The sequence below is a fragment of the Megascapheus bottae genome, chromosome 14 (genome assembly GCF_031878675.1).
Source record: "Megascapheus bottae isolate mThoBot1 chromosome 14, mThoBot2.hap1, whole genome shotgun sequence".
Lineage (NCBI taxonomy): Eukaryota > Metazoa > Chordata > Mammalia > Rodentia > Geomyidae > Megascapheus > Megascapheus bottae.
Genome location: NC_143522.1, coordinates 51543667 through 51568898, shown reverse-complemented (window position 1 = coordinate 51568898; position 25232 = coordinate 51543667). Strand labels below are relative to the sequence as shown.

At 42.0% G+C, this 25232-nt stretch overlaps 1 pseudogene and 2 gene segments (V, D, J or C); all 3 read right to left on the bottom strand.

Moving 5' to 3' along the window:
* Positions 1–6451: 6451 nt before the first annotated feature.
* On the bottom strand, positions 6452–7162 carry LOC150055260 (T cell receptor alpha variable 12-2-like). The segment is given in 2 exon segments: positions 6452–6877; positions 7085–7162. Coding segments are annotated over 2 exon segments (402 nt in total).
* Positions 7163–13106: 5944 nt separating this feature from the next.
* Positions 13107–14034, bottom strand: LOC150055259 (olfactory receptor 1A1-like; annotated as a pseudogene).
* Positions 14035–16482: 2448 nt separating this feature from the next.
* Positions 16483–18520, bottom strand: LOC150055258 (T cell receptor alpha variable 19-like). The segment is given in 4 exon segments: positions 16483–16571; positions 17287–17360; positions 17950–18271; positions 18446–18520. Coding segments are annotated over 4 exon segments (534 nt in total).
* Positions 18521–25232: the final 6712 nt, after the last annotated feature.

Genomic DNA, 25232 nt, shown 5'->3' with positions numbered 1-25232 from the left:
CTTCTTGCTGGCTGCTCACCGCTAGAAAGAAACACAAGCCAGACATCAATGGTTCACTCAGAACGTTTTTATACTACATTCCACATTCAACAAGACTAAACCCTAAACACTGAGGCCTCTGAGATTTAATGTCCCTGTTCTCATTACTAGACACCACAACTCACTGGACAGAGGAAGCCACAGTGTCACCAAGAACACTCTCAGGAATTTCTCCATCCTTCTCGCTTCTGAGGATCACAGAAGATGCAGCTGTGGACCCTAAAATGGAGCCAGACTCCTCAAGCACAAGTGTAGTTTCTCTTGCTCCTGAGAAGGTGTCTAGTTCTTCCACCACACAAAGTATACTTTTTTTTTTATCTTGACAGCCAGCCAGAGACAAGCGCCTTTATTTGCTTTTCTTCCATATTCAACACACACTTGCACACACCACACACACCCCACTGATGTTTGAAACCCAGGAGCTTCTGAGAAAGTGGAGGCACTGCCCTCTGGTGGTGGCCGCAGCACTCTGCCGGGAGAATGTGCTCTGCAAAGGGAAATGCAGAGCTGATGCCTTTATGAACTCTGATTCAAGTTTACAATAAGAACAGATGCAGATTAAGTCAGGCAAGAGGTCAACAAAGGAACAATGCTGGAGACAGAACAGCTTTGAGAAATACTCTTAGGATCTGTATAATAATTACTGTCTTTAACAATAGATCTCTGATTTCCTTGTGTGAAAACATAAACATTTCCTTTTTGCCTTACACTACTGTTACGTTATATTAAATCAGAGTTTCTAAGGATAGAAAAGAGACCTGGGCTGCAATTGGATTAAGCAGAAAAGAACTGGGTTTCTCTCAGAACCCCCAGTAGGGGCAGGGAACTGTATCCTAATAATATGCAGACCAAAAAAAAAATACTAGGAGAGAACCCCTCCTCTGAGTTGTGCCTCTTCTGAGTTCCAGCCCTGCAGGTGGGGCTGGCATGCTGTGTCACAGGACGGTGCAGCAGCTGCAGGTCTTTGGTCCTTTTTCCTTGCCATCTCCATCCTCCCCAAAAGAAATTCTTAGTCTAACTTTTATTGCAAAGTAACTTCTGAGTTAATGTTTGGGAGCAGTGGATCCTCGTGCTGTCTTCCTCCATTTCCTCTGATTTACACAAGGAACATCCTAAAGTCAGTTTGGAAATACTCGTGAAAACACTTGTGGACCTTTACCATAATCCTGACTGCAGCACCAGAGCCCTTGTCCTGCAGCAACTACAGGCTCAAGGCATTGCTGTCAGATGCTGCTGTAATGCTACTTCCTTTCTTTCCCAGGTCTGGAAAGGTAGCGCTGTATTGTTTAGATCTGTCATCCATACTTTACAAGAAGGTAAGCATAAATTGAATGAGTGGATCTCAACTTGTGTTGACTGTTCTGGCTGCAAAATTGGTACTCTGCATCCTCTGAACTGCAAGAAAAACAAACCCCAGCGAACCCTTCTTACCCCTGGAGTTGTGTTTCCACAGCATTCACATTCTGATGTCCCAGGCCCCAGAAACTCACAATGTGCCTTTGATTGGAGGTAGGACCCTCGATCTAAGGTGTCCTGTGCTCCTATAGGGAAAGGGCAGAGGTGTTCAGAGGTCATAATAAAACGTGTGCCAGGGCTGTGCAATACCAGTTATCAGAGAGTAGATTCTCAGATGAACAACCACCCTGTGTTCCTTTCCCCTCAGCCACCTGGCCTGCTATGAAGCTGTGTCAGTGAGCAAGGTTGGAAAGACACTGTCAGGAGGACGAGCTTTGTCTTTGTGGTCCTGGCTTCCTACACTTGCAGGTGAGCTTGACATACCTGGAGCCATGACAGAAGACTGTATTGACAGTCCTACAGAGGTCACAAGGACTTTTTTAAAAAGCACCCGAGTATGTTCAGTGGCTGTCCTTTGTCACTGTTCTGTCACTGTTCTGGCAGAGGTATGGCAAGGTTTCCTCCTTGACCAGGTATTTTTCAAACAAAGTTGCAGGATCTAGTGGGCTACAGCTGCATACTTCCAACAAGGTATGAAACACAGTAGCAGCAGATCCAGAGTTTCTTAGTGCAAAGCCGTTCTTCTCTTCCCTACTCTGTCTTATATCAGAAGAAGAAATATTTTATTTAGTTTATCTTCCCTTATCCTTTAGAGGATAATTGACCTACACATAGGTGTGACAGAAAGTCTTGATTGCAGCTAGATTGGATGGAATTACACAAGAGATCATTAACACACAAGAGGCCGTGTGAGGAATGGGGAAGCACATAGTTCTCAACATAGGTGGTTCAAGGCACAGTCTTGTAGCTAGGGCCTAGATCAAAGTCCCACCAAAAGGCAAATGAGAAAAAGCTGCTGGATAAGGCATACTCCCTCTGTGACTTTGTCCTTTTCTCTCTCTCATCTCCCTCTTGTCTCCTGTCCTCTTCTTTCCTGGCCACTATGATGTAAGCAGCTCTGCACTGTCAAATTCTACCTCCAGGATGGACTGATACTTATAAACTCTGTACAGAAATACATGATCCCCCTTTAAGTGGCTTTCTTAGGTATTTTGGTCAAAGTGATAAAAACACAGGCAAGTCAGTAGCCAAACCCGCTTCATAAGAACAATTTTCATTGTAAGTTGCCTCCTTAAATCACTTCCTTTCTTCCTGAGCTTGGCCCCTGACTACTGCAGGGGTCTATGCCATCCATGCCTTAGAGCAAACCTCAGATGCAGAGTCCAGCAGCGTGGTCAGCTGGGGAGAAGCTGCTGGAGAGAGGGGTACAGTTGGGTGGTAATATGGACAGGGCATCTAGAAAGCACTTCTGAAGTCTACATGGCTACTCTAGCCTCAAAAATAATCATTTCGGTGCCATGCAATATAGATATTGTGGCAAAACTGTACTGGGTACTTCTAAAACTGTAAATACACTTAACACAAAAAGTGATGCTAAGTGAGAATTTTTGTGGGCCGATAGAGCCCAGTTGGAAGCTATCCCATGTCATGGAGAACATTCATTTGAAGTGGTCATGCAGTTTGGCTCCCTGGCTATCTGAGACCCACAGTGGCAGGAAGCTGCCACAGACAGCTGGCAGACAGCTGGCAGGAAGCACTTGACATATGTCTGGGGGTTTGTGCTCTGCTTTCCTTGCCACAGCAGCTGCTGTGGGCTCAGGGCACAGTAGTAGGTGGCAGAGTCTTCTTCCTGAGCCCTGGCCTTCTGCAGGTGGAAGGACTTGTGGCTCGTATTGAGAGTGGCCGTGAAACCTTTGGCCCCGCCTGGGGAGATGTGTCTCAGGAGCAGCTGGAGGCCTTGTCCGGGCTGCTGGATGTACCAGAAGAGCACAGGGCTACCAGAATAGGAGTAGTTGCACTTCACGTGCACAGGGGCCCCTTCCAGGACAGAGAGGCGGTCCTCAGGCTGGGTCACGACCTGGGCTCCATTTCCTCCTGAAAAACACCAGTTCTAGATCATAGACACTGTAGCTGCTAGACAACCAAATGAGTCCATGTGAAAACCACAGAAAGGCTGGATGAGAAGTGACTACTCACTCAGCATCAGCAAGGTCAGGAGCGCTGGGATGAGGGTAGGCTTCATTTCCCAGATGTGAGGTGGCCAGGAATGTTCTGGAAAGGTTCAGCCTCAGAGACTGACAGAGCAGAGCCCTTGGTGAGTTTAACCCTTCCACCAGCAAGGCCAAGTGCTCTTCCTCCAAAGCTTTGCAGTCTGGTTGGCTTCCAGCCTAGTTCACCTTGTGCAGCATCTCCCTCTAGAGGCCAGAGCTGACACTGCAGTGAAGGTCGGGCTGCAGGAGGCTCTCAGCATGGCAGTCAGCTAGCAGATTGATTTCCTCCACAGTAAGTGGAACAAACAGTAATATATGTGAATAGCAAACTCTGCAAAGAGACTCTTATGGACCAGAACTAACATCTAAGAGCACCAAGACCTCTGTGTGGAAAGTTAGCTAACAAGTGTCAACTATGGGATATTTGCTAAAATGTGCTGCTTGAGAGAAAAATCATTTGGGAACTAATCAATCAGTTTGGGTATATTCTTAATTACCACTTAAATGTAGGCTTTGAGTGGATACAAGAGCTATATTTTGGATATAAAATTTTAAGGGACTCAATGTGTTAAAATAGAGGATTCGGGTATATTCCCTCAGCACGATAGAATACAGGATATAGCTTGTGGGATCATAATTTTTATAAACTTAAGCTTTTCAGCAGAGTTCTTAATGACATCTTAAAGAAGCATCCTGTCTATAAATTTTCACCTACCACCATCACTGGTTCTCACCTTTGTCCCGAAAGAAAAATGCTCTCCCGAATTTTGAATTGCAAATTAAGAAGCCATGGGCCAGAAACATATAAGCACTCTTTGTAGAAAGACACAAGATTGGAAGTCTTCAATGTCCCTTAGTCAGATGGCGTCTTTGGCCAGCATACAAACTTAACTACCACTCTACCTTGAACTTTGACATATGTTTGCTGTCAGGAAGCCATGAGATCATGATCCAGAGCAGGACAGTACAAACAGCTCAGGCAGAGCCTGTGCCAAAGAGATCACTTGACCTCTAAGAAGGAAACTAATTCTGTTAGAAACATGTCTTGTCTTGCCTCCACTAAGCTGAGACAAAAGTAACAAAAAGTGTGAGTCCCTCTGTCCTGACAGAGCACAAGGCTGGGAGGGGAGGAACAGATGGGCTTGTGGTTTTCACCTGGGATCTCTCAGTATGGTTGGATCCAGTGCTGGGCTGATTTCACATTTGGTGATCACAGACAGGCTTTTCTCATTTTTTCCCTCTTTGTTTTCTATTTTTCTTCTTTTCTAGGCTCTCTCCCCCAGTCATGCCTCTGTGATCACACACCTCTGGAGGGGAGGGAAGAAAGGGGAAGCTCTCTGAGGTAGACATTGCAGACTCACCTTGGGGACGGATAGCCTGACACAATGCCTGGTAGCAGAAAGCCCATTTATTTACCATAAGAGCAGAATAGGCAAAGTTCAAAATGACCGTTTATTTAAACTGAAGTTTTCACCAAGAACGAAATCATTGTCTACTTCACGGAGTTCTAAAAACAAGTAAATGAAATTAGAAGAATGTAACCCTTTAACTTGACTATCATAAATATGAAAATAGGTTTAGTAAGACTGATTTTTCAGAGAAAAGAGCATGTAAGAGCTTATCACCCTCGTTTCCTTCTCCTCCCTCCGGTACCTGACAAGCCCGAATTCTACATTACTCTTGAATCTCCACAACAAATTAGTAATTGCTGGATGAAGCAACTCACAAATTCTGTCTGAACTGCTTTTGATACTATTTGAAGAACACATTTTGTTATTCTATCAGGAGAGTCAAATCACAAACAATTGGGAATTATATGCTGACATGTAATATACATGTATCACATAGAATCATACGCATACAACTTTTTTTTTTTCAGTTGTGGGTCTTGATATCTGGACCTGGGCACTGTCCTGGAGCTCTTCATATCAAGACTGGTGATCTACACTAAATCCATAGTGCCACTTCTGTTTTTAGCAATTCATTGGAGATAAGAGTCTTATGGATTTTTGTGCCCAGGCTTGCTTTGAACTTTGATCCTCAGATCTCAGCCTCCTGAGAAGCTAGGTTGATAGGCATGAGCCACCATGCCTGGTTTATACATAAAAATTTAAAAATTCATTATTATTATTCAAGTGATATACAGAGGGTTTGGATTTACATAAGTGAGATAATGAGTTGGTTTCTTATTAGAAACTATATTCAAAAGAGGCTCTGGTACTTTACACCTGTAATCTAGCCACTCATAGGATTGATAATAGAAGATCAGGATTTGAAGCCAGCTTGGAATGACTAATCCAAGAGCCTCTTGACTTTAAATTTAGTAATAAGTCAAGAACTGAAAGTGTGTTGGAATGGTATGTATCAGCTGAGAGAGAAAAATCTAAGTGAGAGTGTGATGCCTGTCAACAAATAGGGAACCTCCCTGCTGCCAAAACCTACAGTGAATTATTCACTGGATTTGTGTGTTGAGTATTTATCTTCTGTTCCTATAAAGTACTTCTGGTACAACTAAGAGCAAGATTAAAAACTTGGACATTTTATATCATTAAATGTAACAATTTAGATACATAAAGTGGGATATTCTGCAGGTGAGAGCTATGATATAAAAATAGGGTTTAGACATTAACATTAATATTTATCAATATTAACAAACTCCTTAATAAGTGAGAGGAAGAACACTCTTAGGGATTTTTTTTCTAGCATTATTTAAGTGACAGTTGTTTGGGTATTGTATTTATATTTCACAAGATTTAGACATTAAATGGACCTTTTGGACATTCCTTAATAAAAATTTTGAATTTTAATATTAAGAGAATGCTGGAATCAATTTCAATCAGATTAATAATTTACAAAAGAAAATTTTATCATTTCTTAGAGAAAAATATTCAATCAATTAAACCTTCTATGCTATTGTTCTTTACTCCCATGTCATCTGGAGCCCAGAGAATTGCTCTGCTTTGGGGTCTGTGCTCCATTTCAGTCTTTGCTGGTTTCCCCTAGGTTTTGGTGCAGGCTGCAGGTGTTTGGGGAGCACTGTGGGCTCACTGCACACAGGTAGGTGGCTGAGTCACTGAGCTGGGAGTCTCTGATGTGCAGGGAAAGATAAAGGCTGGCTGTATTGAGATGCACTCTGAATCTTCCTTCTTCTTTATCACCACTGGAGAATGTAGACACCAGCAGCTCAGGGCTCTTCCCAGAATACTGTCTGTACCACCCGAAATACTGAGAAGCACTGTCCTTGTAAGTGCAGTTGAGAGAGGCGGTGGCTCCCTCTGGAACACTGAGGAACTCTGGGTGCTGCTCCACCTTCTTCTGTTGGCTGCTCACCCCTGTGCAGAAAGACAAAGATCAGGCCAAAGACAGTGGTGGGGAGTGGATGCTTTGTCTACAGAATGTAAATTCCCTTTTAAATGCCTCCCCTATGCTCCCTTCGTGAAAGAGTGAGAACCTTCCTGTTTCCCCTCGCAGGCTTGAGACAGACCACACAGACCACGCCCATCACTGAGCTTCTTGTTCCCATAGGAATGCCAACTCACCACTCATGTGCAGCCACGGAATCACCAGGAAGACACTCAAGGATCGCATCCTTCACTGAGGGAGAATGACACCAGTCGTACAAGAGAGCAAATCTCAGCACTGTGCTTTAGAAAATGTAACAGGAACTGTCTGCCAACTAGCAGAAGAGTCTTCTCCTCACCCCTGCTGCACCAACCAACTCCTCCCCTGCTCTCTCTGAAGAGCACTTGAGAGGTTTCTTTCTGGGCCCTGGATAGACTCTGCCCTCCTGTGGTCTCCACTGAGCAAACAAATCTTCTAAAGGCAAGCTCTTTTCAAGAAATGTTAAAAGCAAAACTAGCGAGCAGCATTTCCCATTGTAGAGATCTTCTTTATGTCAATTAAGGCACCTTCAAGTCATTCCTCTTGCCTAATTTTTAGCACTATTTCCTGAAATGTAGAAGTCTTTTAAACACAAAATGGCTCATCATGTCCTTAGCAGAAATGGTTGTTGTTCGCAGCCTGGGCAATATTTTTTTTTCATTGCTTGGCAGTGTTTCTTAATTTTGAAAAATAATGGCTCTTATGGTGATTTGCTCACACATGCTATAATGGACTTTGATTATTTCATAGCACAGTACTTATTCCTTCTTTTCCCCGTGTAGTTCACCTCCAACTTGCAATGCCTCTGGTTCCTCTAATTTGTACATGTTAGAGGAAACACTCACTGTCCTCAGTCTAGATTATTTCCTTGAAATAATAATCTCTAGATCTACACATGATTCTTCCATCGCATAGTATCAGTTTTCTTTTACCTGAATAAAACTTCCTTGTCATCAAATACTACATTTTCTTCATCTATTAATTGATTGCTGAATACTGGGGCTGATGCTCCAGCATATCCACTGTGAACATTGTCACGTCTACCATGAGTGTGCGGTGTCTCTACTTATGATGACTGTGAGGCAGAAACCCACAGTGCAATGATTGCTGCTGTTACAGAGTCAGCATTGATGGGAAGATGAGCAACACCAAAGACAGAGCATCTGTTTTTGTCCAAAGTTTGGTTCCCTTTCTCTTCTCTCAAGTGTTCCCTTGGTTACTGTGATACAGTTGTAGCCTCGCTTTTAGGGTGAAATTCACAGTGGTGTCCACTGACTTAATGTTTTCTGTCCTGTTGGGTTGTTCTTTTCATGGGGTTTTGGCTTCAGATAAAAAGAATTGTGTGGGGGCCGGGAGTTTGGCCTAGTGGTAGAGTGCTTGCCTAGCATGCACGAGGACACAGTTTCGATTCCTCGGTACCACATACTTAGAAAAAGCCGGAAGTGGTGCTGAGGCTCAAGTGGTAGAGCTCTAGCCTTGAGAAAGTCCAAGGACAGTGCTCAGGTCCTGAACTTAAGCCCAGGACTGGCAAAAAAAAAAAGAATTGTGTGAACCTGGGGTGGAAATTCATTGTCATTTCCTGGTTACAGACTTCTCCAGGGTCCATTTTGGTTGTGGAAGGCAAGAAAATATTCAGGAATCTTATTAGGCTGTTATTATTATTCAGGTCCCAAGATCCTCAATATTACTGGCCTCTGTTCTCTACATTTTGGAGATTGTGTGGGGTGTGTGTGTGTGTGTGTGTGTGTGTGTGTGTGTGTGTGTGTGTGACTGTTTGAGTGCATGTGTGGAGCAGTACTGAGGTTAAAACTGTTCCTTTGATATTTGCCTAAAGGAGGATGCTACAACTTGAGTCACATCTCCACTTTTGTCTTCATGTAGGCTAATTTGGCACAAGAATATCATGGATTTTTCCTGTCCTGTTTGACTTTGAATCATGATCCTCAGCTCTCAGCCTCCCGAGGAGCTAGGATTCCAGGTAATTGTACCACCACCACCACCATCAGGCTGATTTATGGAAAATCATTTTCACATATTCTCAGTGTTAGGTCTGACTGGAAGAAATGACTTCTTCCCTTGGCTCGCTCCCACTCCACTCTGAAAATCCCCGCCCAGCACCTGTAACCCTGGCAACTGGCATGTCTGGGGGCAGTGGGAGGTCCCCACTGAGGTATTTCCCCATCCTCTGAGGTCACATCCACTTCCGCTGTGTCTATTCCCCTCCCCCTAGATAACCTCTCACTTCCCACACTAAGCTCTCTTGCTCGCACAACTCCATCTTTGGCGGCAGGAGTCTGCTCTTTCCTCACACAATAAACCCTCTTCTCCTGAACTGTGCGGAGTTTCCTTTTGGCAGACCTTACACTCAGGTGCTACATTGACCTTGTGCCTAGGAGTTTTAGTTGAACAGCAGGAGTAAAGCATACATACTACCATGTTGTGTAATGGAAGGCGTGCTGCTTCTTCCTCTCCACTGACCACAGCTATACATCACCATGGTTGGTGTGATTGTTCTGGTAGCCTCCTTATCAGAAAAGTATTGACACTGGAGTCTGCTTGATGCATCTGGGTCCATTTTAGGAGGAATAGGGTTCTACTTGCTCAGGATACCAACCAATTACTTGAGCTCATGGCTAGACTGAACAGTAGTTCATGATGCTCAACACCTCGGGTCTCTGTAAATGTCATGAATATAAAGTCTTTGTCCTGCTTTCCCTTTTCTTTTCCAGAGAAAAACATTGGATGTGATTAAGTAGAAGGAAATCGAGAGGATGCAATTGTGCAATCACTGATTTTGGTGTTTGGAGTGAAAGTAAGAAGTCTACTTCATAGAAAGGGAAAATCAAAACTGTCAGAAAAAGAAAAGGATGAGAGATAATTCTGTGTGTTCTAGATCAAGAATGACATATCAGCGGGCCAGCAGTCTATCCTGCTGAACTCAAGCAGCAGCTGCAGTGTCAGCCTAAGCTGGGTTGTCATCTCTTCGCCATTCATAGGAATCAGGGAGCAATTGTGACCCTGGCCTCCCCTCTGTACACATACTCACACTACCTCACTTGAAAATACTCATATTTTCTAATATGTTGTATTTGTACCTATTTTTAAAAGTACTATTGAAGGATGTTCATTAAATAATTTGAATATCCTTCCAAAGGACAGATACTAAGAGAGGCCAGATTCAAGTGCAGCTGGAGACGTGGACTTGAGGAAGTGAAAGGTAGGGTTCTATGCGATTCTACGCTTTAGATAATTTTGATTGAGGGATGGTGGCCATGTTGGCCTGTAGGGGACATTGCTAAAATAGAAAAGTTGTTGATATCATTATGTAGGCACGATAGAGTAACAACCATTTCCTAGGGAATTGTGTGCACCTGCACATTCCCTTTACAAGTGAACCCCATGACTCTCTACACCCAATTATCCCTGGAAATCATGAGTGGAAAGCTCTGGTCAACTGAAAACATCACACTGAGCATGAACATGGACAAAGCACAATTTAAGACCTGCACGGAAGGAGTTGTAACAACTTTGGATGGTAAATAAATATCCCTTTCATGAGGAAAGCAGCAAAGACAACTCTGTCTGTGCAGGATTTTGTTGCAGGCAGCTGGTTTCTGGGGAGCACTGTGTATCCAGAGCACAAAGGTAAGTGACTGAGTCTTCAGGGTTAGCGGTGGTGATGTGCAGAGAGCTTCCTTGTTTTGATAATGTGGCTCTCAGTCTGTCTTTCTGCTTTTCATCCCCAACTGAATACAGGCTGAAGAGGAGTGCAGGGCCTTTCCCAGGGTCTTGCCTGTACCACAGGAGTCCTCTGAAGTTGCCAGTGGTGTAACTGCAGTTGAGGCTGCCACTGCCTCCCTCCTGGAGGCTCAGGGTGTCAGGACTCTGCTGCACCTCATCTTTCCCCTGTAGCCCTGTTCAGGAGAACAAAATCAGAACGTCTTTGGTTCAGAGCTTTGAACATCTTCCAGAGAAGATCTGGGATGAGCCGGGACTGAACACCTCCCTCCACTCCTCAGCTTGGATGAACCCTAGCTGAAGCTCTCATCTCCACACCTCTCACTTACAGCCAAGCTGAAGCCACAAGAGCAGCAATGTGCACTGCAACACACTCTCCATCTGATCTCCCAGTCTTGAGGCAAACCTTCTCTTCTCAAGCTGTGACTTCCACCTCTTAGGTCTTATAAGACCTAAGAATAGACAGCTGAGCAGACAGCTCAGCCAGTCAAATGCCCCTCCTGCTTTTGAAATCCAAGGCACAAGGAAGGAGTAGAATGGAGGTACTGTCCCCTAGTGGCCACACGTGCACCTGCCAGACCTGCCTTCATTTTACTGTTAAGAAGCAGGATGGGAGGGGATTTTCAGTCTTGGTAGGCACAGAGCATAAGAGGTGTGAAATAGCAATGAGAAAAATCTTGTCCTCTTTATACTTTTCCTGCTCCCATGAGCATTTGAGTGAGCTTTAAAGCTGCCACCACAGGCCGGATAAGAGTTCAAGGCTAATGGTAGGTCTCATGAATGTGGTTTCCTTCTGAAATATACAAGAATTTAACTGATGAAATCATGCAAGAAGGAAACGTGGAAATCTTGGGCTGGGAGATGGAAATAGTGTTAGAAACAGGAAGTTTTGTAATGTCTAGAGGCTTGGGAACATTAGCTAGGAAATAAATTAAACAATTTTTCTTCTTTTCCTTCCATGGTGACAGCCAGTGTACCAGGATGATCCAAACTCAGTTACACAGTTTGAATAGATCTTAGGAAAAAAGAACAGAAGAGCTTGTGAAAGTCCCAGTGTGGTGTGTGTGGAAGGGCAGTTATCATGCATGTCATTGTATGTTACATTACACAAATACACATTTATCTCCTGAACCAGAGTTCTCACCCTAGAACACTTGTTCTCATTAAACTCACATTCACACACACACACACACACACACACACACACACACACACACACACACTAATACCCACCAGTCATACTTCAATGTGTACATTCCATTCTGTGGCTTGCTGCTTTTCCAAATAGAATAGTCACAGCATTTCAGGTTAAAAGGCCTATTGTTGGTAATCTGTTTTATCAATTTAGATTTGACATAATTTCAAGTCAGAAATATAAAACTATGACTGAATATGAGGGCATTTCCTATGAAACAAATCTGACAGTGTCCTTTCCCCAGTCCTTGGTAAATATATTCCATTATAAACATTTTATTGTTATCTTACTGTAGCATGTACATAAATATGTGCATTTGGGATACCATAAATTTAATTTCTGAATAATTTTTGAAACTAGGATTTTAACTGTTCACTTTAAAATATATTAGCATATCTGTAATGAAAGAGTGTATTCTTTCTGTTTACATGTTCATGTAGGCTACAAGAACAGATTTTCAGGTGTGTGGTGTGATTTCATGTTATATATAAGTTGATATAACACAGCCTAGAACATAGCAAACACACTATTTGTATTTGTGGTTATGTTAATAGTTGAATTTTGTTGAGAAATTAGTTTAATTTGCTTATGAAACCTCATACGTGTTGAAGTCCTACTTGTGCCAAGTTTCACAATGTTTTTGGCAATTGGCTTTTCACTTTTTAATGGAATTTTTATATAAAACTGTTTACCGGTATGTCATCCTCCAGTCTGCTTATTCAAATGTGTTCACCTTTATTACACTTTCTGAATTTTCAGTTAGGCTACCAAAGGCTGGTTTACTTCAAGATTGTTTAAAAATCTTGAAATTTTGTATTTGCTTCACATTTTATCTTTCAAGTTTCCCATTTGAATTAGTCAGTATAAGTATCAATGTATGTGAATTAATGCACCTTCTATCTGGAAAATATCATGTAACCCTTCTATTAATTACAATAAAAATATAGAAAAAGAAGAGGTCAGTACATATCCTACAAAATTAAGAATGAAGTGAACTTAAGAGAAGGATGGGTGAGAGTGTCCAAAAGATGACACTGATGAAGATATATTACATTCATCAATTCTGTTGTTAAATGGCAACTCCTTTGCACAACTACTTAAAGATAATAATACCAAGAAAATGAATGGAAAATAAATAAATTAGAGGCTGTTAAGGTGAGCGTCAGCATCCTGTAGAGTGTAGCAGTGAACTTGAATTTTCAAGTCTGTCCTAACCTGGACCCGAGCACTCAGTGCATGATCTCACATCATGGATGAAGAACTTGTGCAGAAGACTTCCCCAGAGCGTCCTTCATGTCCCTGTTTTCAGACTGTAGATGAAAGGATTTAACATTGGGGTCACAGCCGTGTACATCACAGTAACCACTGCATCCTTCAGGCTGTATCTGGTCAGAGGTCAGAAATACATACCCATGACTGTCCCATAATACAAAGAAACCACAGTGAGGTGGGAGCCACAGGTGGAGAAGGCTTTGAGTATGCCCTTTGTGGATGGAACCCGTAAGACAGTGGCAAACACCCGAACATGGGAGACAACGACACACAGAAATGGCAATGAGAAAACTCCAACCCCAAGGTACATCTTCTTCACATTAAAGCAGATATCAGAGCAGGACAGCTTCAGCAAAGGGGCAATGTCACAGTAGAAGTTGGCTACCTCCTTCTTGCCACAGAAAGAAAGACTAGCTGTAAACAGAGTGTGGGGGAAGGAATTGAAGATTGCAACTATCCAAGACCCAACAATCATCAGGGCACAAGAACGGGGTCTCATAATGGTGGTGCAATAAAGAGGACAGCTGATAGCCACAGCTCGATCAATGGCCATTGCTGCCAAGATACAGCTGTCTGTGTTAGCCAAGCCGATCATGAAATCCATCGGTGTGAGACATCCAGCAAAGGAGATGGCTTTGCTACCCATGAGATGGTTGGCCAAGGTTTTGAGGACGGTGACAGAGGAGAAGAAGATGTCAGCCAGAGAGAGGTTGACAAGGAAGAAGTACATGGGGTGTGCAGGCGAACGTCAGGGAGAATGGCCAGGATGATGAGCAGGTTTCCACCCAGCGTGAAGGGGTAAATGAAGAGGAAGAGGGGGAGGAAGATGTCTTCCTGGGGCTGCTGTCCAGGCACTCCCGGGAGGATGAAATCGGTGGTGGCAGACTGGTTTTCTTCTCTCATGGCTCCTTCAGCATGGAAGGGGGAATTCAGAATTACTAATGTAGTTATTGAATATTATAATGTTTCATTGCTGACATATTTTACTCAGAAAGTCAACCAGTCTTCCCCCTGAGTTTATTAAATAACCACAGTTTGGAGAGAAGTTGTGTTTTCCATAGGAGTAAATGTTTTTACACTTCAATCCAGAGTGAGCAATGCATGGATCAGGGGTTGATCTTTCCCATGAGCACCTAGCCGTCTCTAATTTTCAGCTATATTCTAGATCCTAGAGTCTTGTTACAGCTCATAGAAAAATCATGAGCATGGGAGGAAAAAAGTACACTGTCTATCCGTTCAATATGAAGGGTATATTTTCTTCTCTTAAAACTCTTGCAATATCTTGGTGAGGCCAGAATCACACACTTGACTTATTATCTGTGGTAAGGTAAAGGCAGCACTTTGCAATCTTTGACAAAGTTTTCTATTGCAAGGGCTTTGTTAGTAAAGGGACTCACTTGGAACTGAGGAATGGTTCTTTTGACCAATCTTGTTGTGATTCCAGACCCCAGGAGGTGCTAGGGATTTACTCTGCTTTGGTAGGTGGTAAGACACAGGATTACTAGATTTTGCTGTTACCAAAATGACCCCGGTGAAGTTTCTCCCCTGGTGCTTCATTTACAAGCAGATTTTCTATCTCCTTTAATAGACACTCTGTTTGGAAAACACACAATTATACATAACCACAATCACAATGTGTTTCTCTCAGTCTTCCTTTCCTGTTTCGGTTTGTTTTTGTTTTTGTTTTGTATGACACACACACCTTCAGAATGGCTGTCAGTGCTCACTGTGCTTCTCAGAGTATTTCTGAAAGCTGGGGGTCTCTCTCTCTTCACATTTCCATGTTTGGGTATCCTGTCAACATGACTGACCCTACCACATATTCTGTAGCATGCAGCTTAAATCTACAAGATTTGGCAGAGGAAAGAGCATATATTGTTTGTGTCCTCCAAAATGCCTGTTGTAGAGTACTCGTCACTGGTTTGTGCTCAATATTATTTGAGGTGAACGCTTGCTTATTTCTGGCCTTCCCCACATCTGATATGCTTGCAAGTACAATTACCCAATTTGTTTCTTTCTGGAACATCTCTCTGCTCCTTTTGACTTCTTTTTTCATTTAAATTAATGACTTCATAACTCCAAGTTCCTCTTGTGTCCAAGTGCTGTACCATAGACCAGCATGCTTTTCTTCCTGAATACTGGAATGTTCTAGTAACTGCTCCACTCTTTGATCTATGTTTGCTCTCTCAGGCATAAGAATTACAGTAGTGTCCACTATAATTACTTTGTCAGCTTGGACACTGGATTAACTACACGTCTCAGCCTCCCTTGCAATGAGATGGTCCCGCACAGGCACTCCAGGTGTGGTCTTTCTTCCCATTCTCTCCTATGCCCACGGTTTAGGTGAGATCAATGTGTATCTCCAGTTCCACACATCCAGGAAAAGCCATCCACCAACAAAAGGATTGGCTTGAACAGTTTCCTATAAAGAATATATTACCTTATTCTTTTAAAGCATCTTTATATTTTTCTGTGAGTTTGCAATCAGAGTGGTGGATACCATAGGGAAGGCAGTATTTTTTCTAGCTTCTAAAAAATTGCTTGAACGACATTTGAAATACTATGTAAAACTCAATGTTAAATTCTTTAATTAAAAATATTTTTAAAAATTAAAAAAAAGAAGTCAACTTTTCAGGTGTCTTTTGAGTTGATTTAGCAATATCAAAAAACTGTCTCAAACTATCAGTTCTTCCCCCCTTGTTACTGTGTCCTTGTAGTACATGTGATTTGTTTTATGTCTGACTTACATTTTCTCAATCAGCTATCAAGTGGCCCAGTTATAATTTGCTAGTTCCAAGTACGTTCATCTAATTCACCTTATTTGATATATAGGAGAATAAATTTTTCCACAACACTTTCAAAATTGTTGTGAAGGTATATACAAAGGTGTTACAGTTAAATCAGGGAATGAGTACAATTCTGTACCCGGATTTTTTAACCATTTAGACTTCATTTGAATTTTGGAACCACCATATCAAGTATCAAAGAATTATATAAGCATTCAAAGTAATAATTTAGGCAATATCACTTTATCAAAAAGAATTACAGACTTGGGAGAGTGGGTACCTTATAAAATTATCCTCACTAGTATCCTGGCTTGGGTAGCAAGCCATGTCTCTAGAAATATAGAAGTATAGCAACACAGATTGAAGATATTGTGTAAAAAGAACTGGTAGAAATTTCTCAGGTAAAAAAGGCCCAGATAATAAGCATTAGGAAGAAGAAAAGACACAAATTGCTCATATGAAGCTAATGAGTAAGAACTGCCTGATTAAAATCTCAGCACTTACAGAAAAGAACACAAAAGTTGAGAAAAGTAAACCACTTATTTAAGGTCACATCAGTTAAAACTCACTTAGCAGTCTGCTGATATTCCACATCAGAGACATCATAGCCCACCTGACATGACACTTGCAAAGGCAAATATGGAGTCACAATGCCTTGGAATTAATCAACAGATTACACTTAGGTTTCCCAAACCTAAGTCGTGGAGTGCTTCTGTACTGGAGTGCACAACTGGATGTATCAAATTATGGGGAGAAACAGGTCTACTGTCCTGCTTTTTAACTCAGATTGGTTGGGTGTGTGTTAGATTCTTTTTCATCTCATTGTGAATAATAACAGTAAGCCTTGACTTTGAAAGATGTGAATATACAGACATGCTATTCCATGTTAAAATACAGGTTGGACCTCTCTTTAAAGAGTCCAATGTTGGGGCTGGGAGTTTGGCGTAGTGGTTAAAGTGCTTGCCTAGCATGCATGAAGACCCGGGTTCGATTCCTCGGTACCACATACATAGAAAAAAGCCGGAACTGGTGCTGAGGCTCAAGTGGTAAAGCTCTAGCCTTGAGAAAGTCCAAGGACAGTGCTCAGGCCCTGAGCTCAAGCCCAGGACTGGCAAAAAAAAAAAGAGTCCAATGTTCTATTTTTCCAGGTCAACTTGAGATTTTATTTTTAGTGCAATGACTAATTTCGAGTGGTGATACCACAAGAAGTTATAGCAAGTTTTTGGAAAGAAAAAAATAATCACCCTGGTTTGTGAGCATCTACTGTAACCGCTGAGGACTGAATACAGAGGAACAGGAAGAAACCTCTGGAGAATGTCTGCACTTGATTTCTGTGGCACCCTTTACTGTGGTCCTCAGGCCGTCTTACTTTCACAGGACAGAGCATGGGAGGTTAAAGTTGAAAAAGACATAATCTCAGCTGGATAGTCTGCAAACACTTTCCTGCAGAGACAGAATCCAAATCAGAGCCATTTATCTAAATAGCTCCAAAAATCACAAGTTGGAACTAAAGCATGTCATTTGAGGAACACTTCATATGTCTTCGGCTTGTATGTGATGTTGTTCACATGATTCTGGAAAGAGGTCAAAATTTAAAAAAAAACTTATTCTACATAATTGAGAAAGAATTCTACACATGTAGAAAATTAATGTAATATCCTTTTGTAAAAGCAGATAAAGCAGATGACTGTGTAATAATCAGAGCATAAATACATGCACTGCAATTATCACAATTCACAAATAGGGATAGTCATGTAATCCGAGGAAAATTGATCCATTTTCCAACTTAATAAAACAATAGAACTAAAAATAACAGGCTTTTTTCAAGAACATTTAACATGTGACTTCACATATGTACTTCATTTTATCTCAAATTCATGCAAAGTTCAGCAGAGACGCACATGTATAATAGGTGGTGTGTGCTGACATGGTGAGTGAATTGGTTCTAGAGTTTCCCTGCAAAGGCCACCTGTGCCCCTAGGCTGCTTCTCTCCTTGGGCCTCTTGCTCTGGCTGAGGTTTGTGTCAGGCACCTGCAGGATCCCCTCTCACTGTGGCCTCCGAGAGTGCAGAAATACACAGCAGAGTCCTCCAGCTGTGCTGCAGTGATGATGAGGTTGATGGACTTGGATGACTTCTGGAAGTTCAGGAAATACCGGCCCTCTGATGCATTTTGCTTATCATAAGAGTTCTGACCAATAAGCAAAACCAGTTCCCTGCTAGGGGCCTGTTTGTACCAGAAGATGGAGTAATATGAATCCCCAATCTCATACCAACAGTCTAGGGTCACAGTCTCCTTCTCCAGCACCGAAACTGCAGGCTGAGCTTGAGTGACCTTCTGGGCCATGCTGGTTCCTGAAATGAAGAGGACAGAGTCAGCCTGACCTTTTCTTTGCAATCAAGGTGTTGAAGAGATGAAGGACTTAGGATTCAGAATCAGTCCTGTTGAGCCTCAGAGAACAAAGCTCCTCTCCCCATCCCCTGCATGAGTGAGAAGAGCTTTATCCCAGGGTTTGTGGACATCCTTACCAAGACAGAGAGAGGCCAGGGCTGCCCCCAGCAGCCTGGCGACCAGCATGGTGGCAGCTCTTCCCCTGGCTGAGATGATGTGATGCCTCCAGTTCACATGGGAATCTGTACCCTGTGCTCACTAGGAACTAAAAGATAATGTGCTCTGTGATGTGTCACCAACAGGAAACAGCGCTAGCTGTTATGGGGCAGGTTTCCACATGCTTCCTGCACAGAGGACAGATGCCCTGCTGTCCTGAGAACTTGGTGTGTCTCCTAATTTCCAGGCCTGGAAACAATCGTAGGTAAACGGAATCATGGTCAGCTCATTCTTGGTACATTGGCAATGAAGGACTTACTATTTACTTACAACTGTATGAGGAGATGAAATTGTATTAGGCAAGTGTTTTGGGATTAATGGCACTAGCATTTGAATTCAGAGATCTGCACCTGTTAGGAATGTACTCTACCACCTGAATTACTGCTCCAACTTATTTTATTTTAGGTTGTTTTATACTCGGTGTCCAGTGCTTTTCCAAGGCCAGACTTAGACTATGATGAACCTTGTTTGCTTTAATTTGGTGATTACTCTCATGTCTGGTTTGTAAACTGAGGTCGGTTCTTATTAATATTTTGTGCTTGGTGGCCTCTGCTCCCAGCACACATCTGTGTGCATCTGACCATGTCCTTGACATTGCAGATTAGAATTCCATGTGCACAAAGACCAAGGTCGATTCCTCAGTACCACATTCACAGACAAAGTTGGAAGTGGTGCTGTGGCTCAGGTGGCAGAGCACTAGCCTTAACCTAAAAATGTGCAAGTACAGTGGCCAGGCCCTGAGTTCAAGTTCCGGCTCTTGCTAAAATAAAAATAAAAATAGAAATGGTGATCATGAAAATCATAAGCCTGTGATTCTAATGATGGGAATAAAAATCACTAGACCATTTAGGGAAGATAGTATGGAAGTCTTAAAACCCAGCCAATGAAATGGTCATATATTTGATTGAGCCATCCCATTTCTGGGTGTATAGCCAAAGAAAATGAGGGGAGCACATGGATGAAATACCAGCACAATCTCAATTGTGGGCCACTGTTTCTAAAAGTTTATTAATTTTAAAATAATTTTTTGTCTTTAGTATATTCCAGTAGTTTTTTTTTTTGCAACTCCACCGGGACTATTCCAGTAGTTTTACAAAGGTATTTCAATGGAATATGATTTTTAGTAAGACTCAGTAATTAAAAACATAACATTTATACATAGAGGAGAAAATGATGAATTTCCTATAGTTTTCTCTTTTTCTAATAAAAGGTTTCAGGCTTTGAAGACATACATTGAGGTTCAGAGTCAGACCTGAGGCTCCATTACCCTGGCTCCATTCCTCATTGTGAAGTGACAGACCTGGCTGGGTGTGTCCTGAGATCTGTCTTGCTCTGAGGCCTGATGTGTCCACTGACCCCAGAACTGCAAGAAAATGTGAATGACCTCAGCTTCTCACAGACCTGGGTTGGCCTGGACAATGCCCAGTTTCCAGACGGTATCTTCTGGTCCTGAGCAATCCTTCCTCATGCTCACACGTGCCCAGGGCTTTCTTTACCTAATATATGTGAGCATAGAGCAGAGTATATTTGGTCCTTAGGAATCCTTGTCCTTCTTAACAAGTGGGGCCACAGCAGTCACTGCACTGAAGATGAAGTTGGGTTCAGAGAGCGGGAGGGGCAGATCTGAGCCTGGCATTTCATTTTCCCCTCCAAACCCTAGCCCTTGGCCAAGTATCAGGTACTTTGGTCAGTGGGAGAAGATCCTCCTTTCCTGATTGTGAAGACCTCTGATGCTGAGCTGTGAGACCTGAAAGGGCTAAAGTGCATCTGTGGCAGAGAAGTAGACAGCTGTGTCTGCAGGCTGTGAAGTCAAGATGGACAGGAACTGCTTCTGGCTGAGGTGTCCAGGGTGATTCTCAGGCAGCCACTGCCTTTCTCTCATTTGACCTTATTAGAGTGAGCATGGTGGGGCCTCTGCCGGGATCCTGTCTATACCACTGCAGGGTGGTTATGGTAGATTCGTAACTGCAGGTCATGGTGGCATTTTCACCTTCTTGGATGGTCAGAGTCTGAGCTTTCTCTTCTCCTTGCTGGCTGTTCACTCCTAGAAAGAAACACAGACCAGACATCAATGGGTCACTCAGGGTGTTTTCACACTACATTCCACATTCTTCAAGACTAAACCCTAAACACTGAGGCCTCTGAATTTTAATGTCCCTGTTCCCATAACTAGACGCCACAGCTCACTGGCCAGAGGAAGCCACTTTGTCACCAAGAACACTCTCAGGAATTTTTTCATCCGTCTTTCTTTTCAGGATCACAGGAGATGCAGCTGTGGACCCCAAAACGGAACCAGGCTCCTCAAGCACAAGTGTGGTTCCTCTTGCTCCTGAGAAGGTGTCTAGTTCTTCCACCACACAAAGTACTAGTTTTCTTGTTTTTCTTTGCCACCAGGCAGAGTCAAGCTCCTTCATTGGGTTTTATATTCTTATTCAACGTGAGCTGGCCCTCATCCACCCTCTCCTGTGCACACACACTCCCCTACTAATGCTTGAAACCCAGGAGCTTCTGAGGAGGTGGCGGCACTGCTCTCTGGTGGTGGCCGCAATACTCTGCTGGGAGAAAGGGCTCTGCAAAGGGGAAATGCAGAGCTGATGCCTTTATGAACTTTGATTCCAGATTACAGTAAGAACACATGCAGTTTAAGTCAAGCAAGAGGTCAACAAGGGAACAATGCCGGAGTCCGAATAGCTTTGGGAAATACTATTATGTTCCATATAATAATTGCTATCTTTACCAAAATACATGTGATTTTCTTTATTGAAAATATTAATATTTTTGCAAAAATATGAATATTTCCTTTTTGCCTAATGCTAAAATTATGTTTATAAATCAGAGTTTCTAGGAATGGGTGAAGAGACATGAGCTGTAATTCGATTAAGTAGAGAAGAACTGGGTTTCTCTTAGTATTCCCAGTAGTGTCAGGGAACTGGACAAATTTATTTAAACAAAAGAATATCATTCACTACTTTATGGCGTTCTAATCACAAGTAAATGAAATTAAGAGAATATTGTAAGCCTATAACTTGACCATCATGAATATGAAACTTTGTTTTTTGAGGCTGTTTTTTTTCTGAGAAAAGAACATGACGTTTTGACTTCCATCTCTCCATTTTACTTCTCCTTTATCTGAGAAGCCCAAATCTTACTCTCATATCTTTCAATGAATTATGAAATGCGGGAAGAAAGCCACAACTTCTGTCTGCACTCCTGTTGATACTATTAGGTGCAGGTTTTCTTATCATGTCAGTCAAATCACAAACAATTCAGAACTATATACCAACAAATAATATGGAAATATAATGTATAATTATACACATGCAATAAAAAAGTCATTGTTATTCTACGGGGGATCTACAGAGGGGTTAGAGTACATAAGTCAGATAATGAGTAGGTTTGTTGTTGGACCCTATCACCTCTTCTTCCTTCACCCTCACTTAGTTTTCCCTCTGATCCCCATCCATAAATTGTATAGTTTATTTTCAACATAGTATTTCTTATCGCTGCTGCATTTGTTCCTTTATTCTTCCATCTCAGTTCCTCCCTTGCCTTCCCAAATACATGAGTGAAGGAACACAAATGTACAAGGAAAAGAAATCAACAGAAAAAAGAAACAATTTATTTCAGTTGCCTGGAGTTCATTTTGATGAATATCATTTTTGTCCATATGTTTTTATTGTAATTAATAGAAGTGTTACATTATATTAACCAGATAGAGGGTGCATTACTTCACATAAATTGATAGCCTTTCTCATGTCTTGGTCCCATTTCCCTCCTCCTACCCGCCCCTCATCTTTTTTACCCCCTTCCCTATCGAATTCAAGTAACCAAATAGGCATAAATCCAATATATCAGATAACAAGGTGAAACACTGTGAGAATAGGAGATAACCAAGGGACAGCAAAAGAGTTGAGAGATAATACAGTCCATTAAGGACAACAATCACTCCTTATATGGCTTTTGTTTCTATATCCTGGAAGGCCTTTCATTTACCATCATCCTATATGGCCTTATGTATCTAGGTTATGTTCTATTGAAATCTCTGCTAGGAGAGCCCAAGGTTTCTACTGCTTATGACAAATGAGGGAAACCATTGAGCCTATGTCCCTTTGAATCTGTCTTACTTCACTTAATATGATTTTTCTAAGTCTTTCCATTTCCTTACAAATGGGGCGATGTCATTCTTTCTGACAGCAGCATAGAATTCCACTGTGTATAAATACCACATCGTGTTGATCCACTCATCAACTGAAGGACATCTGGGTTGGTTCCACACCTTATTTTTCTATTGTAATTAATAGAAGGGTTACATTATATTCACCAGATAGAAGATGCATTAATTCACATACATTGATACCCTTTCTCATGTCTTGGTCCCCATTTCCCTCCCCCCCACCCCCACCCCTCATCTTGTTTTCCCCCCTTCCCTATCCAATTTCAAATAACCAAATACAAATATATCCAATATATCAGATAACAAAGTGAGATACTGTAACAATATGAGATAACCAAGGGACAGCAAAAGAGATGAGAGATAACATAGTACATTAAGGACAACAATCACTCATTATATGGCTTTTGTTTCTATATCTAAAGGTCCTTTCATTTAGCGTCAAACTGTATGGCCTTCTGTATCTAGGTTTTGCTCTATTGCAAATCTCTGCTAACCTTACTTTTTATGATCAGATGCACATAGGTATTCTGCATATACAATTTCATAAAGTAGTCAGAGTAAATGATATTACTTCCTGGTTCTGAATATCATAATAAGAAAATAAAGTCTGAGCTGGGCATGGTGGCTCATGCCTGTAATCCTAGCTATTAAGTGGGCTGAGATCTGAGGATCAAGGTCCAAAGCCAGCCTGGGCACAAAAGGACCCGAAACCTTTATCTCCAATTAACCTCTAGAAATGGGGAAGTGGGGATTGGCTCAAGGGTAGGGCAGTAGCCTTGAGCTGAAGAGCTCAGTGACAGTGCCCAAACCCAGGGTAGGGTGGTAAGTCGAGCTGAAGAGCTCAGGCCAAGTTCAACCCCGATGACCCACAAAAAAGCCTGAAAGAAATCGAAGTCTGATACTGTGAATTTTTGTAGCAAAGATTTTTGTCATTAACTTTGTTATTGTGGTTTGAAAGACTAAAAATATGGGTGTGACATCATATCATGAATTAGTGTGACTAAAAGTGAAATGCCAAAAATTTTCCCCTACCTCCAATATTTTGGCTGATATCTTACCGTAGGCTAATTGTAAAATTTTTATGAGGAAATCACTGGAACCATTGACTTCTTGCCAGTCCTGGGCTTGAGCTCAGGGCCTGAGCACTCTCCTTGGATTTTCTCAATGCTAGAGCTCTACCACTTGAGCCTCAGCACCACTTCCGGCTTTTTTCTATGTATGTGGTACTGAGGAATCAAACCCGGGTCTTCATGCATGCTAGGCAAGCACTTTAACCACTAGGCCAAACTCCTGGCCCCTGGAACCATTGACTTTTTAAAAGATTAAACTCAATAACTTTGGGCTGGGAGTGTGGCCTAGTGGGAGAGTGCTTGCCTACCATACACAAAGCCCTGGGTGCAACTCCTTGGTAACACATACCAAGAAAAAGCAGGAAGTGGTACTGCGGCTGAAGGGGTAGAGTGCTAGCCTAGATAAAGCTCAGGGGCAGGTCTCAGTCTCTGAGTTCAAGTCCCTGGACTCTAAACAACAACAACAAGAAGTAACTCGATGTTTTTTAGATTTTCCTTATATCATTAAGAACTATACTCAAACGAGGCTCTGGTCCTTCTCACCAGCAATCCTGGCTATTCAGAGGGTTGATAACAGAAGATCAGAATTTAAAGCCAGCTTTGCATGAGTAATCCAAGAGACTATTGCCTTTATAACTAGCAATAAATCTGAAATTGAAAGTGGGCTCCAGTGGTAGGTACCAGACTTGAGGGAAAAATCTAAGTGAGATTGTGAAGCTTGTCATAAAAGTGGGGAAACCCCTTCAAAACCTGTTGTGAATAAGTGACTGGATTTGTGTAATGTGTATTCATGTTCTGTTCCTTCAAATTATTTCTGCAACAAGTAAGAGCCAAGATTAGAAGGCTAGATATTTTGTATCATTCAATTTAACATCTGAGCTATTCTGCATATGATAGCTGTGATATAAAAATGGTTTAGACATAAAGATTAATATTCATCAATATTAATATAATTCCTTATAGGAGAGAGGAAGAACACTTTCAAGAACAATGTTTTTTGTAGCATTATTTATTAGTAGTTATTTGGATACTATATTTACATTCCTCAAAATTTAGAAATTAAATGGACCTTTTTTATATTCCTTAATAAAAAAATTGAATTGGAAGGCTTGAAAAATCTGGATTGCATTTCAGCTAGATCAGTAATTTACAAATTATTATTTTAAAAACCTCTTAGAGGGGCCAGGAGTTTGGCTTAAGGGTAGAGTGCTTGCTTAGCATGCACCAGGGTTTGAGTCCTTGGTACCACATACATAGGGAAAGCCTGAAGTGTTGCTGTGGCTCAAGTGGTAGAGCACTTGTCTTGAGAAAGGGCAAGGACAGTGCTCAGGCTTAGAGTTCAAGCTCCAGGACTGGTGAAAAAATACCGTCTCAGAGAAAAATATTCAATCAATCACACCTGCCCTGCTATTGCTCTCAATGCCCATGTCATCCAGACCCCACAGAATTACTCTGCTTTGGGGT